Below are 15,763 nucleotides of genomic sequence, written 5' to 3'. Positions count from 1 at the left end.
TGAGAACCTCTGCCTTAGGACATCCTATCTGGATTATAGGGCCTGAGCATGGTGCCTTTGAAAAAGGAGGGAGTCTCTAACTGGATATGGGTGGTTGGTTGCTTGATATTTTTAAACAAGTGTCCTCAAAAGCAAATAATTCTTTTTCACCCAGGTGTGATTTATACTTGCCGTGAATGATGTAGGATCAAGGTTTTACCACAATTGATTTTCTCTTCACACTATCCATTTCGATCACTTTCCCCAAGGAAGGTATTACCAAATACATCTCCCTGAGCCAGGATTATAAAGATTGTTTGGCTACAAAGTATGTGTCTCAATGTCCAGTATATAGGAATTCTGGATTATGTGCTCTTTCAGTTTTCTCTTGTCAGTGTGGTCATTTGTTCAACAAATATTTATTGATACCTACCTCACAGTCTGATGGAGAAGACACGCAGCTGACCTGGAATTTGGATAGAGTAGGATCATTGGCACATAGGGGAAGCTGGATGCTCTGAGAGCACATAGGAAGGGCAGCATAAGGGTCAAGAGAGGCTTCCTGGGGAAGCAACTATTGAGCAGGGAAATAAAAGAGAAGTGGAGGTAGCTATGTAAAGGGGCTAAGAGGGTATTAGATACAAGGTGACAGGCTGAGTGTTGAATTTCACAGCTGGGGAGGAACTGGGTTGGGGATGAGCCTGGAAGAATAAGCACAGGTCAGATTATGAAGCAAGGAAGGATCATGAAGGAAGGGCAGTGTGGAACTACAGAAGGGCTTGAAGCTTGGTTGTGGGTCAGGGACACTTCAGATAGTATAAAAAGATTCCATAAGTTAAGAATTGACCCTCATTTTTTATCTCTTATGAATATTTATAAATCATAACATTGGAACTAGTGAGTGGCAGATAAGGAGTCTAGATGGATTTGTAGACAGAACGTCTGGCCCATAACCCAAGGGTTCCTTTTGATCATCTATAGAGAAGACTTCAATTTTGACTTGATCTGTTTTCCTTAAAATACCTTGCAGCATTTCCTAAAATTCTCTTAAAACAAAAGGTTGAGTAGAGATGAGAGTGGTGGCTGCATGACTTTGTTCTCTGTTCTCCACTCATTTCCTGGGCATTGCTGTGAATTGTTCATCCAAGGCCTTGCTCCACTTGAGGGGACCATTTGAAGAGCAGCAGAGAAGGAGGGGGAAGACAGAACCACATGTTCCTTCATTAAGAAAACATTCAGCAACAGTTTGAGTTAAAAAATAACTCCTTGTGGAGGGGGGTTAAGATGGCGGACAAGTAGGAGACACTGTTTCAACCGGTCCCCTAAAGTGAGCTGATTATCTACCAGAACACTATAAACATCCACGAAATCAGCCTGAGATTAGAATTATACACTTCTGGATCTCTACAGGGGAAGAAGACACCAGTGGACAGGTAAAGCAGAGTGGGAATGTTGGACTGATATTGGAAGATAAACAAAAGGGGGAGGGAGCCACCAGAAGCGACCCATTGGAAAGTAATACCCCAATACGAGAATGCCTGTGATTGGGGACCAGCATTAACTTGGAGTCTGGTTAAAAGCACCCAAAAAGAGCAAAAGATCTTAAGAGGAAACTGGTGGAATCAGGCAGTTAGGGGCACAGGCTTAAGTCCATTGACCCAGGATGGCCACTGATGGCACCGTGCCAGAGAGAGTGCAGCGAAGCATCCAGGCCTTGGTCCCTGAGCCACTGGTGTGCATGTGTGAGTGTCTGGGGAGCAGCGTGTGTGAGAGAGTCTGGCATGGATGCCAACTGGCGCTCTCTAGAATCACAGCCTTTTGCACTCTGCATGTGTGCTGCACACAGGGGTCTGAGTCGCGCTCCACATCATCCCCTGAGAGAGGTCCAAGCAGGTGCTAGCCGGTGCTCTCTAGGACTAGAAGATTCTGAACACTCCTAACCAGGGCCAGCATGAAAATCTCAGCATGCTGTCTCTGGTTGGGACCTCTCTGGTGGTCTGGACCTGCCCAGACAGCTGCAGCAGAGGCAGCCACTGGAAGCAGCTCTCTGAACTAACACTGCTTATGGCTTTAGTAACAACTGGGTGCAAGCAGGAGCTTCTGTGACCCCTGAGACTGTGGCTGGGGATGTGCTCTGCTGGTGGGAGGTGACAGAAGGGGAATTTATGTGCTTTGGACCACCCAGAGGGGAATAGACTGAGCCTTCTCTCTGAGACGGAGGTCTCAGTGCAGTTTGCTTTCCTCTAAACCTCCAAAGAACTGCCAGAAGCCACCAAGGAGGGGGGAAAAAAACCCTCCAGAGAACAAAACCTGAAAAACTGGTTTCTTCAGAGCCCAGCCCATTGATAGGGGGCATGAGCACTCAACTCTAGCAAGACTACCTGAAAAATGGAGTGGCAGGCCCCTCCCCCAGAAAACCAGCCAAAAAAACAAAAAACCCCAAAAAACCAAAAAGCCAAAACCAAACCAAAAAACAAGAGGGCAACCACCACAGGGTCTGCATAAAACTGTAAAACCCCAATATCAGGAGAAAAGAAGATAGTAAGCTCCCAGTATTTCCTTAAAGCCTGTATACTGCATAGATACTTTTATTTTTAATTCGTTCCCATTATTCTCATTCTTTTTAATTTTTTTGTAACTTGTTAACCTATTTACCATCACAATGAGAGGTTCAGTACAACAAATTCCATAATAACCTTTTAAGTTGAACTTTTTTGATACATATAGTTTGTTTTTCTTTTGCTTTTCTATTTTTTTTAATATTCATATAGAGATAAGCTTCAAGGTAATCCTCTTTCCCCAGTCAATACTACCCCTACATATAAACCAGTTTTAATCCCCCTTTATCTTGGGAAAGTTGAGTCCTTTAACAAAGATATCAAGATACACCCAGGAAAAATCAAAATAATCTTCCTCACCCACACCGAGAATTTATAACCACCCTCCCATCTTTTTCTTCTGTCAGTGCTTCTGTATATTTGTTTTTATTCTGGTAGTATATAAACCTTATACTTGGGGTTCATTTTGGCTGGGTTCTATTTTTCTTGTCATTTACTTTTGTTGGTGTTTTTGTTTGTATACTTTATAAATCTTACCTTTGGGGCCCATTTGGGCTGGGTCTTCTCCCCCCCCCCATCGCTCTCTCTCTCTCTCTTTTCTTTCTTTCTTTCTTTTTGGTGGGGACTCCCGATTGCTCAGAAGGGTTCCAGGATGCACCTTGCCTGGATCACTGTCAACACATTCAGCTACACATCCCTTCAGCCATTTCTCACCAAAATGACTAGGAGGAGGAACGCCCACCTGAGGAAAAATTCAGAGACTGTGACCCCTCCATCAGAGCTATTGGATATGGACATAAACAGGATGTTGGAAAGGAAATTCAGGCTAACAATTATCCAGTCAATGGCTAGGTTGGAGAAAAACATTAGTGCCGAAATGGAATTGATTAGGGCAGAAGTGAAAGCCACTGGGGAAGATGTTAACAATAATATCAATGAGTTCCAATCTAATCTAAATTCTCTAACAGCTAGGGTAACTGAGGCATAAAATGGAATTAGTGATCTAGAGGACAAACTGATAGAGAAAAAGGATCAGGAGGAAACCTGGAACAAACAGCTTAGAAGCCATGAAAACAGAATTAGGGAAATAAATAATGCCATGAAACGTTCCAGCATCAGAATTATTGGAATCCCTGAGGGGGAGGAGAAAGAAAAAAGACTAGAGGATATAGTTGAACAAATTCTCCATGAAAATTTTCCCAATCTGGGGAATGGAACCAGAGTTCATGTTCTAGAGGCAGAAAGGATTACCCCCAAGATCATAGAATCTAGAAAGACCTTGAGACACGTGATTGTGAAACTGATGAGTCATAATTTTAGACAGGGGCACTTGAAAGCAGCTGGGGGAAGAGATTCCTTACATACAGAGGAAGGTATATCAGAATAATGTCAGACCTGTCCACGGAAACCTAGAAAGCCAGAAAGGACTGGCATGATGTATTCAGGGCACTAAATGAAAAGAACATGCAGCTAAGAATACTTGATCCAGCAAGACTGACATTCAAAATGGATGGAGAGATAAAGAGCTTCCAAGACCGGCAAGGTTTGAAAGAGTATGTGACCAACAAGCTGGCACTACAAGAAATATTAAGGGGGGGTTCTATAAAAGAAGAAAGAACCCAAGAATGTAATTGAACAGAAAGTTATGGAGATGATCTATAGAAACAAGGAGTTCACAGGTATCACGATGTCAATAAAAACATATCTCTCAATAATCACTCTCAAGTGAATGGCCTAAACACTCCCATAAAATGGCACAGGGTTGCAGATTGGATAAAATGACAGGACCCATCCATATGTTGTCTACAAGAGACCCCTTTTGAACCTAAGGATACATCCAGACTGAAAGTAAAGGGATGGAGAAGCATCTTTCATGACAATGGGCCTCAAAAGAAGGCTGGGGTAATGATTCTCATATCAGATAAATTAGATTTTAAACTAAAGACTGTAGTCAGAGATGCAAAAGGACACTACATCATTCACCATGAAGATCTAACCACCATGAAGATCTAACAATTATAAATATTAATGCCCCTAATACAGGAGCAGCCAACTACATAAGATAACTGTTAATCAAGATAAAGAGTCATATTGATATGAATACATTAATAGTAGGGGATCTTAACATGCCACTCTCAGTAACAGACAGATCATCCAAGCAGAAAATAAAAAAAGAAACAAAACCATTGAATGACACATTGGACCAGATGGGCCTCATAGATATATACAGAACATTCCCCTAAAACAGCAGAATACTCATTCTTCTTGAGTGCACATGGAACTTTCTCTAGAATAGACCACATACTGGGTCACAAATCTGGACTCAACTGATACCAAAAGATTAAGATTATTCCCTGCATATTCTCAGATCACAATGCTTTGAAACTAGAACTCAACCACAAGAAAAATTTCAGAAGGAATTCAAACATCTGGAAGCTAAAGACCACCTTGCTTAAGAATGCTTGGATCAACTAGGAAATCAAAGAAGAACTTAAACAATTCATGGAAACCAATGAGAATGAAGACAGTTTAGTCCAAAACCAATAGGATACAGCAAAGGCAGTCCTAAGTGGGAAATACATAGTAATCCAAGCCTCCCTCAAAAAGATGGAAAAATCCAGAATACACCAGCTCTTTAAATCTTAAAGAACTGGAGAATCAACAACAAATTAAGCCAACCCCATACACAAGAATGGACATAGTCAAGTTTAGAGCAGAGATAAATGAGATAGAAACTAAAGATACAGTAGAACACATCAATGAAACTAGAAGCTGTTTTTTTGAAAGAATCAATAAGATCGATAAGACATTGGCCAAACTAATCCAAAAGGAAAGAGAGAAGACCCAAATTAATAAAATTATGAGTGAAAAGGGAGAGATCATGACCAACACCAAGGAAATAGAAACAATCATCAGAAATTATTATCAACAGTTACATGTCAATAAGTTAAGCAATTTCGATGAAATGGATGCATTCCTGGAAAACTATAAACTTCCAAAACTGAATCAGGAAGAAATTGACAACCTGAATTGATCAATATCTAGTAATGAGATTGAAGCAGTGATCAAAATCTTCCTGAAAAACAAGAACCCAGGACCTGACGGAGTCCCTAGGGAATTCTACCAAACTTTCAAAGAAGGAATAATACCTATTCTCCTGAAGCTGTTTCAAAAAATTGAAGCAGAAGGAAAACTTCCAGACTCTTTTCATGAAGCCAGCATTACCCTGATCCCCAAACCAGGCAAAGACCACATCAAAAAGGAGAATTTCAGACCAATATCACTGATGAATATGGATGCTAAGATTCTCAACAAGAGCCTAGCAAACAGGATCCAACAGCACATTAAAAAGATTATCTACCATGATCAGGTGGGATTCATCCCTGGGTTGCAAGGATGGTTCAACATTCACAAATCAATCAATGTGATAGAGCAAATCAATAAGAGAAGAGAGAAGAGCCACATGGTCCTCTCAATTGATGCAGAAAAAGCATTTGACAAAATCCAGCATCCATTCCTGATTAAAATGCTTCAAAGTATAGGGAGAGAGGGAACGTTCCTCAACTTCATAAAATCTATCTATGAAAAACCCACAGCAAATATTATCCTTAATGGGAAAAAGGTGACAGCCATCCCTCTGAAGGAGATCAGGAACACGACAAGGATGCCCACTCTCACCACTCTTGTTCAACATAGTATTAGAAGTCCTAGCAACAGCAATCAGACAACAAAGAGAAATAAAAGGTATCCAAATTGGCAATGAAGAAATCAAACTCTCTCTCTTCGCAGAAGACATGATACTTTATATGGAAAACCCAAAAGACTCCACCCCCAAACTACTAGAACAGCAATTCAGTAATGTGGCAGGATACAAAGTCAATGTACAGGAATCAGTTGCTTTCTTATACACAAACAATGAAAATACAGAAAGGGAAATTAGAGAATTGATCCCATTTACTATAGCACCAAGAATGATAAGATATCTGGAAATAAACCTAACCAAAGAGGTAAAGGATCTGTACTCGTGGAACAGTACATGAGAACACTCATGAAAGAAATTGAAGAAGACACAAAAAGATGGAAGACCATTCCATGCTCATGGATTAGAAGAATAAACATTGTTAAAATGTCTATACTGCCAAGAGCAATGTATACTTTCAATGCCATTCCGATCAAAATTCCACTGGCATTTTTCAAAGAGCTGGAGCAAACAATCCAAAATTTTGTATGGAATCAGAAGAAACCATGAATTGCTAAGGAAATGTTGAAAAAGAAAAACAAAACTGGGGGCATCACATTGATTTCAAGCTTTACTCCAAATCTGTGATCACCAAGACAGCATGGTACTGGCATTAAAAAGAGACACATAGACCAGTGGAATAGAGTAGAGAGGGCAGATATGGACCTTCAACTTTATGGCCAACTAATCTTTGACAAAGCAGGAAAAATCCAGTGGAAGAAAGATAGTCTCTTCAATAAATGGTGTTGGGAAAATTGGACAGCTATATGTAGAAGAATGAAACTCAACCATTCTCTTATACCATACACAAAGATAAACTCAAAATGGATAAAAGACCTCAATGTGAGGCAGGAATCCATCAGAATCCTAGAGGAGAACAGAATCCTAGAGGAGAACCTCTTCGACTTCGGCCACAGCAACTTCTTTCAAGATATGTCTCCAAAGGCAAAGGAAACAAAAGCGAAAATGAACTTTTGGGACTTTATCAAGATCAAAAGCTTCTGCACAGCAAAGGAAACAGTCAAGAAAACAAAGAGGCAACCCACGGAATGGGAGAAGATATTTGCAAATGACAATATAGACAAAGGGCTGATATCCACGATCTATAAAGAACTCCTCAAACTCAACACACACAAAACAGATAATCATGTCAAAAAATGGGCAGAAGACATGAACCGACACTTCTCCAATGAAGACATACAAATGGCTATCAGACACATGAAAAAATGTTCATCATCACTAGCCATTAGGGAGATTCAAATCAAACACACATTGAGATACCACCTTACACCAGTTCGAAGGGCCCAAATTAACAAGACAGTAAACATCATGTGTTGGAGAGGATGTGGAGAAAGGGGAACCCTCTTACACTGTTGGTGGGAATGCAAGTTGGTACAGCCACTTTGGAAAACAGTGTGGAGATTCCTTAAGAAATTAAAAATAGAGCTACCCTATGACCCTGCAATTGCAGTACTGGGTATTTACCCCAAAGATATAGATGTAGTGAAAAGAAGGGTCCTCTGTATCCCAATGTTCATAGCAGCAATGGCCACAGTCGCCAACCTGTGAAAAGAACCAAGATGCCCTTTAGCGGATGAATGGATAAGGAAGACATGGTCCATATAATCTATGGAATATGATGCTTCCATCAGAAAGGATGAATACCCAACTTTTGTATCAACATGGACAGGACTGGAGGAGATTATGCTGAGTAAAATAAGTCAAGCAGAGAGAGTCAGTTATCTGGTTTCACTTATTTGTGGAACATAAGGGATAACACAGAGGACATGGGGAGAAGGAGAGGAGAAGGGAGTTGAGGTAAATTGGAGGGGGAGATGAACCTTGAGAGACTGTGGGCTCTGAGAAACAATCTGAGGGCTTTGGAGAGGACAGGGGTGAGAGGTTGGGTGAGTCTGGTGGTGGGTATTATAGAGGGTACGTATTGCATAGAGCACTGGGTGTGGTGCATAAAGAATGAATTATGGCACACTGAAAAATGAAAAAATTAAAATTAAAAAATAATTTATTGTGAAAAATTCATAGGGGGTTAAAATTGAGTGTATTGTTCTTAAGATATTTATTTATTTATTTAGAGAGCCAGTTGGGAGGAGGAGCAAAAGTAGAGGGAGAAGCAAACTCCCTACTGAGCAGGAAGCCCAACATGGGACTTGATGCCAGGACCTTGGATCAGGACCTGAGCCAAAGGCAATGTTCAACCAACTGAGCCACCCAGGTGCCCACAAGTGTGTTTAATACAAAGCTCACAGAACAGGGCAGATTCTCCAGGCTCCTGGCAGCTGACAACCCAGATAGCACAGGGGTACAGAGAGCACAGTATGGCCAGTGAGGAGACTGTCTGCTGAAGTAAGTTGACTTTCTGTCCTGGAACTCAGAGAGGGAGGAGACAGAAGGAATTGTTTTGTTTTTGAGCTACTGAGCTAGGTGACTTGTTTCTTTTCTTCTTGCCCATCACACTGTCATACCTGTGGACATAAAAAAGGTAGTGAATATTTATTTGGTTATTTTGGTGACGTTTACTGAATGTCAAATTTCATGAAATAGCCTTCCTGCCTCCTCTCCCATCTCAGTCATGAACCCTGGGTTGGCTGCCGCCCTCATTTCTCCAATATTTTTTTACAGAACAACCTATTCCTCTCCTTCTTGCAGGTGGTTATGAAGGCCCTGCCCCTTTCTACCTCATCCTCTCTGTTCACAGCACCCCTGTTGGCCTAGTGGGTAAAGAGAAGGGGTGGACTGTACATTTCTTGGCCATCAGTACTGCTGAATGGATGATGCAGAATGAGGAAAAAGGGGGCCTAAGTGATTCTAACCTTGGGTCTAAGAATTTTAAGACTGAGAGACCAATATTTGTATTTTAAATTCAGGTGATACATTAAAAAATGGGTCTGTAATTGCAACAAGACCCTCTAGTCCATGAATTATGTGTCATAACTCAAGCACTATACCCAACCTGCCTGTGAATTATTGGAAAATACCGTCATGCCCTGTTGTGTTTTACCACCCAATAGATATGGTCCATTATCAAAGGAATGAGACTGAGACAAAGTGAAAGTTATGCAAAGCTTTATTCTATGCCAAGCATTAGAAGTCAGACTGACTGGCCAGGGCCGCCTCTGAAGAGAATGACCACCCCTTGGTCTTACAGGCTAGTTTTATAGGGCACAACCACGTACCTCTACATATGTGGCTTTGGCTGATTGGATGTCTCCTACCTGTCTGGACTTATTTTAGGTGTGTGTTTTAGCAACGGTTACCCAGAACTGATACCAGTAACTGCTGAGGCATTTATTAAACAACAAAATGGCTACCTAGGCAACATGGAGTCACTCTGGCTAAGCTGGCCCAGGTAGGCCCTAGGGGTTTAACAGGTTTTAACGTGGAATGGGCCCCAACACCAATTAGTACATGACGCTACATGACTTTTGAACTCAAATGAGATTATGTCATGTGGTGTATAAAGAGATGTTGGGGTGCCTGGGTTGAGTCTGACTCTTCATATTTGCTCAGGTCTTGATCACAGGGTTGTGAATTCAAGCCCCAGGTTAGGGTCCATGCTGGGCGTTGAGCCTACTGAAAAATAAAATTTAAAAATAAAGCAGAATGTTGGGAGTATTTGGTACTTTTACTGGGTGGAAAATAGGATTGATTTTTCTATGATGTCTTTTGGTGTCATTTCTGTATTACTTGAGCTGCAACAAGTTATGTGAGACTTTGGAGTTTCAGCTGATTGGTTGAACACCATTGTTCAGTAAATATTTATTGTTCCCCTAGGAATTATGGAAGGATAGCATGTACTGAAGAAATATGAAGCGGCAACTTTGAAGCCTGAGCAGCAGACCTCAGCAGCTTGGCTTAACTCAGCCTCACTGATCCAGATCAAACACTCTTGGCTCCGTGGGCTTGCTACAGCTCTCTGATCCTTAGAATCTTCTTCAATTCCAGCTACAATGCTGCGTCAGGCACTTCGCAGATTTGGTCACAAGTTGGTACACAAACGTCTGCTGGAAGAAGAAGTGCTTGAGTTTCCATTTGGAAGAAGAATGAGCAGTTTGGATTTAGTGGCCCTGGGTGTGGGCCGCACAGTGGGTGTTGGTGTGTAATTCCTGGCTAATGAGGTAGCCAGTAATCAAGCAGGACCATCTACTGTGATCTGCTTTTTGGTGGCAGGCCTGACTTCATTGTTGGCTGGACTATGCTATGCGGAGTTTAGTGCCCGGGTTCCCCATTCTGGCTCAGCATATCTCTACAGCTATGTTACTGTAGGTGAACTCTGGGCTTTCATCTCTGGTTGGAATCTCATCCTCTCCCTTGTTGCAGATGCATTCATTGTGATCCAGTCCTGGACATTAATTTTTGACAACTTGATTGGGAACCGAGTTTCTGATTCTCAGCATGAGAGCATCTCACAGCATGTTCCCCAAGTCTTTGCAGACAATCTAGGCTACTTTGCGGTGGTCTTTCTGTTGTTTCTCACAGAAATTCAAAGTCTGAATCATAGTTGGTTCTTTATAATTTTCAAGGTGTTCACATTGGTGAAAATTTTGGTTCTCAGTTTTGTCATCATCTCTGGCTTCATTAAAGGGGACCTACACAACTGGAAGCTCACAGAAGAGGACTATATACAGGCTGGACTCAATGGCACCTCTCAGTTGGGCCCTCTGGGCTCTGGAGGATTCGTGCCTTTTGGCTTCCAGGGGATTCTCCATGGATCAGCTACCTGTTTCTATGCATTTATAGGTTTTGGCATTATTGTTACCAGAGTCAAAAAATCACACAATCCTGAGTGTTCCATCCCCAGGGGCATTGTGATTTCACTGCTCATCTGCATTTTTCTGTATTTTGGTGTCTCTGCAGCACTTACACTCATGGTTCCTTACTACCAGCTTCGATCTGGGAGCAGCTTGCCTGAAGCATTTCTCCATATTGGCTGGGTCCCTGCCTACCTCACTGTATCTTTTGCAATTTTCTGTAGTATTTTTGTAGGTATCTATTGGGGCTTTATTTTCCCCATACAGTGGGTGATACACATGATGGCAGAAGATCGCCTCCTGTTCCCAGTGTTTTCTAAGATCCTTACTGCCACATATGCCTCCATCATGTCCATTATGATCTTTGTCATTATTGCAGCAAGTATGGCATTCTTCTTTGGATTCGCTGATCTCGTGGATCTCAGGTCAGTTGGCACTCTGGTATCTTATTCCCTGGTAGCTCTTTGTGTTCTCATCATCAGGTATTGGCCTGAGAGGAAGAATGAGGAAAATGAAACACAGATGCAGGAGACCACACCTGCAGCAGAGAAGCTAACTCTAAGGAGACTATTTTTTCCAGGCAGCCCCACCCCAACTCCACTCTCTGGCCGGGTTGTCTATGTTTGCTCCTCACTGCTTGCTCTATTGCTGACTCTTCTCTGCCTGGTGCTGGCCCACTGGCCAGGTCTGCTTTCTGGAGACCCAATACCAATCACAGTGGTTGTGCTGCTTCTGGTGTTCATCACTGGAATCACTGGGGTCATCTGGAGACAGCCACAGAGCTCCACTCCCCTTCCCTTTAAGGTCCCTGCTCTGCCTCTCCTCCCACTCCTGAGCATCTTTGTGAATGTTTGCCTTATGATGCAGATGTCAGCTTCCACCTGGGCCCGGTATGGTATCTGGATGTTGACTGGGTTTGTTATCTACTTGAGCTATGGGATCCAGCACAGTTTTAAGGGCCCAAACTATAGACCTTGAACTCATCACTGCAAGTACATATTTGGATTGACATCATCACACCTGAATGCAGTCTGGTCCCCCTACAAAATAATGGAAAGTATTCTCAAGCACTTGGAAATCTAGGGCCCCAATGAGATATTGGTGGGGAAACACTAATAGAGCTCTGTATTTATCGTACACTGAAGGTTGTGTCTTTGCTCTTTCTTCTTCCTCTTCTCCTTCTTCGTCTCCCCCTCTTCCTCCTCCCCCTTCTTCTTCTTCTCCTCCTCCTCTTTCTCTTCCCCATTCCCCTTCTCCTCCTCCACCTTCTCCTCATCCTTCTCCCCTCCCTCTCCTTCTCCCCCTCTTCCTCCTTCTCCCCCTTTTCCTCCTCTCCCTTCTCCTCCTCCTTCTTATTCCCATTCTTCTCCTTCTCCTTTTCTTCTCCTCCTCCTCCACCTTCCTCCCCTCCTCCTCCTCCTCCTCCTTCTTTCTGCTTTTCAATTGTGTCTATAGCTGCTTACTGGCTTTTACAAAATTAGTATTAAAAGAAACTTGAGGGGCTCTTGGGTGGCTCATTCAGTTAAGCATCTACCTTTTGGTTAGGTCATGATCTCAGACCCTGGATTTCAACCCTGCATCATTGGGCTTCTTGCTCAGTGGGGAGCCTGCTTGTCCCTCTCCCTTTGCTGCTCCCCCTGTTTGTGCTCTCTTTCTCTGTCAAATAAACAAATAAAATCTTTAAAAAAAAAGAAAAAAAAACCTTGAAAAAATTTTTTCCTTTTTTTTAATCATTTTTTAAAAACTTATTTTCAGCATAACAGTATTCATTGTTTTTGTACCACACCCAGCGCTCCATGCAATCCGTGCCCTCTCTAATACCCACCACCTGGTTCCCCCAACCTCCCACCCCCCCACCTCTTCAAACAAATAGCATGGAGGACATGGGTAGTTAGGAGAAGGGAGTTGGGGAAATTGGAAGGGGAGGTGAACAATGAGAGACTATGGACTCTGAAAAACAATCTGAAGAGTTTTTTCCTTTTTTTTGGTTAAATATCCACTAGTGAAGGAGTTGACTAGCTGGCTCAGTCAGTAGAGCATGACAGTTGACCTCAGGCTGGTGAGTTTGAGCTCCACATTGGCTGAAGATATTATTTAAGAAAATATCCAGTAGCAGAGTTACTGGATCATACGGTAGCTAGCTCTCTTTTAAATTTTCTGAGGAACATCCATACTGTTTTCCATAATGCCTGCATCATTTGACATTCTCACCTACAGTGCATGAGGGTTCCCTTTTCTCCATATCTTTGCCAACACTTGCTTTTCTTGTCTTTTTTATTTTAGCTGTCCTAAGAGGTATAAAGTGATATCTGATTGCAGTTTTAATTCATATTTCCCTGATGGATTAGTGACGCTAAGCATCTTCTCACGTATCTGTTGGCCATCTGTATGTCTTCTTTGGAAAAATATTTACTCAGGTCCTCTGCTTATTTCTTATTTATTTATTTATTTATTTTCCTATTGAATTGTATATGTTCTTTATGTATTTTGAATATTAGCTCCTTATTAATATATCATTTGCAGATATCTTCTCCCATTCAGTAGGTTGCCTTTTTTGGTCAATAGTTTCCTTTTCTGTGTGAAAGAGTTTTAGTTACATGAATTTGAAAAGATATATGCGCCCTTGTGTTTTTTGCAGCACTATTTACAATATCCAGGCTTGGAAGCAACACCTAGTATCCATTGATAGATGAATAGATAAAGAAGATGTGAGATATATATATATATATATACACACACACACATTACTCAGCCATACAGAAGAATGGATCTTGCCATTTGAAAAACATGGAGGGACCAGGTTCAATACTAATTGAACTATATCACTCAGAGAAAAATAAAAGCCATATGTTTTCACTCTTATGTAGAATTCAAGAAATAAAAACTAAATAAAAAGAAGAAAGTAAAAGGAGAGACAAACAAAAAACACCCCATACCATTAAATTCAGGGGAAAAAAATGGTGGTTGCCAAAGAGGAGATGGGTAGGGGAACGGATGACTTAAATAAAGGGAATTAAGAGCACACTAATCTTGATGAGCACTGAGAAATATGTGGAATTGTTCAATTGTATTGTACACATGAGAGTAACAAACAACATGGTGTGTTATGTTTCATTTAAAAAAAAATGAAAGAAGCTAGAAAAAAAACCAAAAAATATGAAATATAGCCCCTTCACATAAGAAGCTGATATCCTAACACAAGGATAAAGCATAGCTATAACACAAAATAGAACATGTTGTCATAGTAATGTACAAATCATGTGTCTTGGGAATTCAGAGTGGAGGATGATCATTTGTGGTGGGTATAGAGGTGAGTGTTGATTGTTGAAATCAGAGAATACATTGTAAAGGAATGGCATTTGAGCTGGCTCTCTTCAGGGATGGGATTTGCCACACATGTGCAGCAGGGAGAGATAAATGGTAGGTAGAGAGAACAACAAAGGAAAAGCACAGGAAAAGGAAGCTGTGTTCAGAGCGCACTGAGCAGGCTGTGTAGCTTGAGCCTTGGCTGTGTGAGGGTACAACAGAGCATGCACAGGTGACTGGAGCCAGAGCTTTATCTTGAGCACAAAGCACTTTGCTTTGAATCCATCCCCCATGCTAAAAATCCTGGGATTGTTTCTTCTACTTGGCCATATCTTCATTCTTGGACTTTAAAGTTTCTCTGCTATTGTCTCCTTTGGTCCACCTTCTCAGAAAGTGCACAGCTGAGAGCCACGGGTCCTGCATTCTCTTCCCGTTTCCACCACTAACTAGCAATGTGGCCTTGAGGAAGCTGCTTAGTTCCTTCCATGCTCTGCTTATTTATCTGTAATAGGAGAGGTCACAACTGATCATTTCTAAAGTTCTGTTTCCTTAGAAAATTCTAGGATTTCCTCTGGTTCTTCTGTCCTGTTATTCTCTTAACTAGGTCTCCTTCCTACACATGATCTGAACATGCATCCTGCCTACTTTTCACTACAACCCATTGTTGGAGCTGTAGAAGTCCAATAAATAACACCCCACTTCCCCCTCCTGTGTTTGGAACCTATTGATAATCATGACATAGGGACAGATGAATAAACCATCAGCTGTAGATCTGCAGCTTACTTGGCTTGCTAATCTGTCATCACTGCCTTTGACAGACTTCTCATCACAAGCAGTGCTGAGTGTCCCTGGCCTACCACCACAGGAGAGGGACTTCTTTAATTACTTTTTCTCTTTTATGAGCAGGTTGGATTGCATATGTCCAGTGGGCAGTTTTGTTCTGGACTAAAAAAGAAAAGCAACAAAAATCGGAAGAAGCTAACCGGGTATGCTCAGTGTTATGTCTTCACTTCATTAGTCAAGGTCCCAGTGAAAGAGGGTCCTGTGGAGAGTGGCCGGGAATAGTATCCTGCTCAGTGGTACTCGAACCTCAGGGGGTGCCATGACACCTGGAGGGCTTGTGGAGACAGATTGCTGGGTCCCTAACCCCAGTGTTGGAATTCAGTGGATCTGGGTGGGGCCCAGAGCTTGTACTTCTAACAAGTTCCCAGGAGATACTTATGCTGCTGGTCCCACTTTGAAAACCAGAGCTCCAGCTGAAGCCTCTTCATGCCTAAAGTTGAAGTGAGGGAAACAAAAGTGCCCTTTGTTCACTCACCTTCATTTAATGAAACGTGTAGATTAAAATACCATCGTTAATGCTTTCTAATGGGCAAATCATAATGAATAATTTCACAATTATATGTATATCA

The 15,763-nt window shown here is 41.8% G+C and overlaps 1 protein-coding gene and 1 long non-coding RNA gene across 2 annotated transcripts in view; one reads left to right on the top strand and one right to left on the bottom strand.

Annotated features, from left to right (window-relative positions):
• Positions 1–10,124: 10,124 nt before the first annotated feature.
• LOC125107224 (uncharacterized) overlaps positions 10,125–15,763 on the bottom strand; it is a 167,333-nt gene continuing 161,694 nt past the window's right edge. The window contains exon 3 of the long non-coding RNA XR_007129492.1: positions 10,125–10,180. This is a non-coding gene — a long non-coding RNA (uncharacterized LOC125107224). The remainder of the gene's footprint in view (positions 10,181–15,763) is intronic.
• Positions 10,134–12,039, top strand: LOC125107222 (cationic amino acid transporter 3-like). The gene is given in 1 exon segment (XM_047742105.1): positions 10,134–12,039. A coding segment is annotated over 1 exon segment (1,779 nt). The 5' UTR covers positions 10,134–10,244; the 3' UTR covers positions 12,024–12,039.

Source organism: Lutra lutra, chromosome 8 (genome assembly GCF_902655055.1).
Source record: "Lutra lutra chromosome 8, mLutLut1.2, whole genome shotgun sequence".
Classification (NCBI taxonomy): domain Eukaryota; kingdom Metazoa; phylum Chordata; class Mammalia; order Carnivora; family Mustelidae; genus Lutra; species Lutra lutra.
The sequence above is the reverse complement of the archived record's forward strand: the minus strand, read 5'-3'. Positions and strand labels throughout refer to the sequence as shown.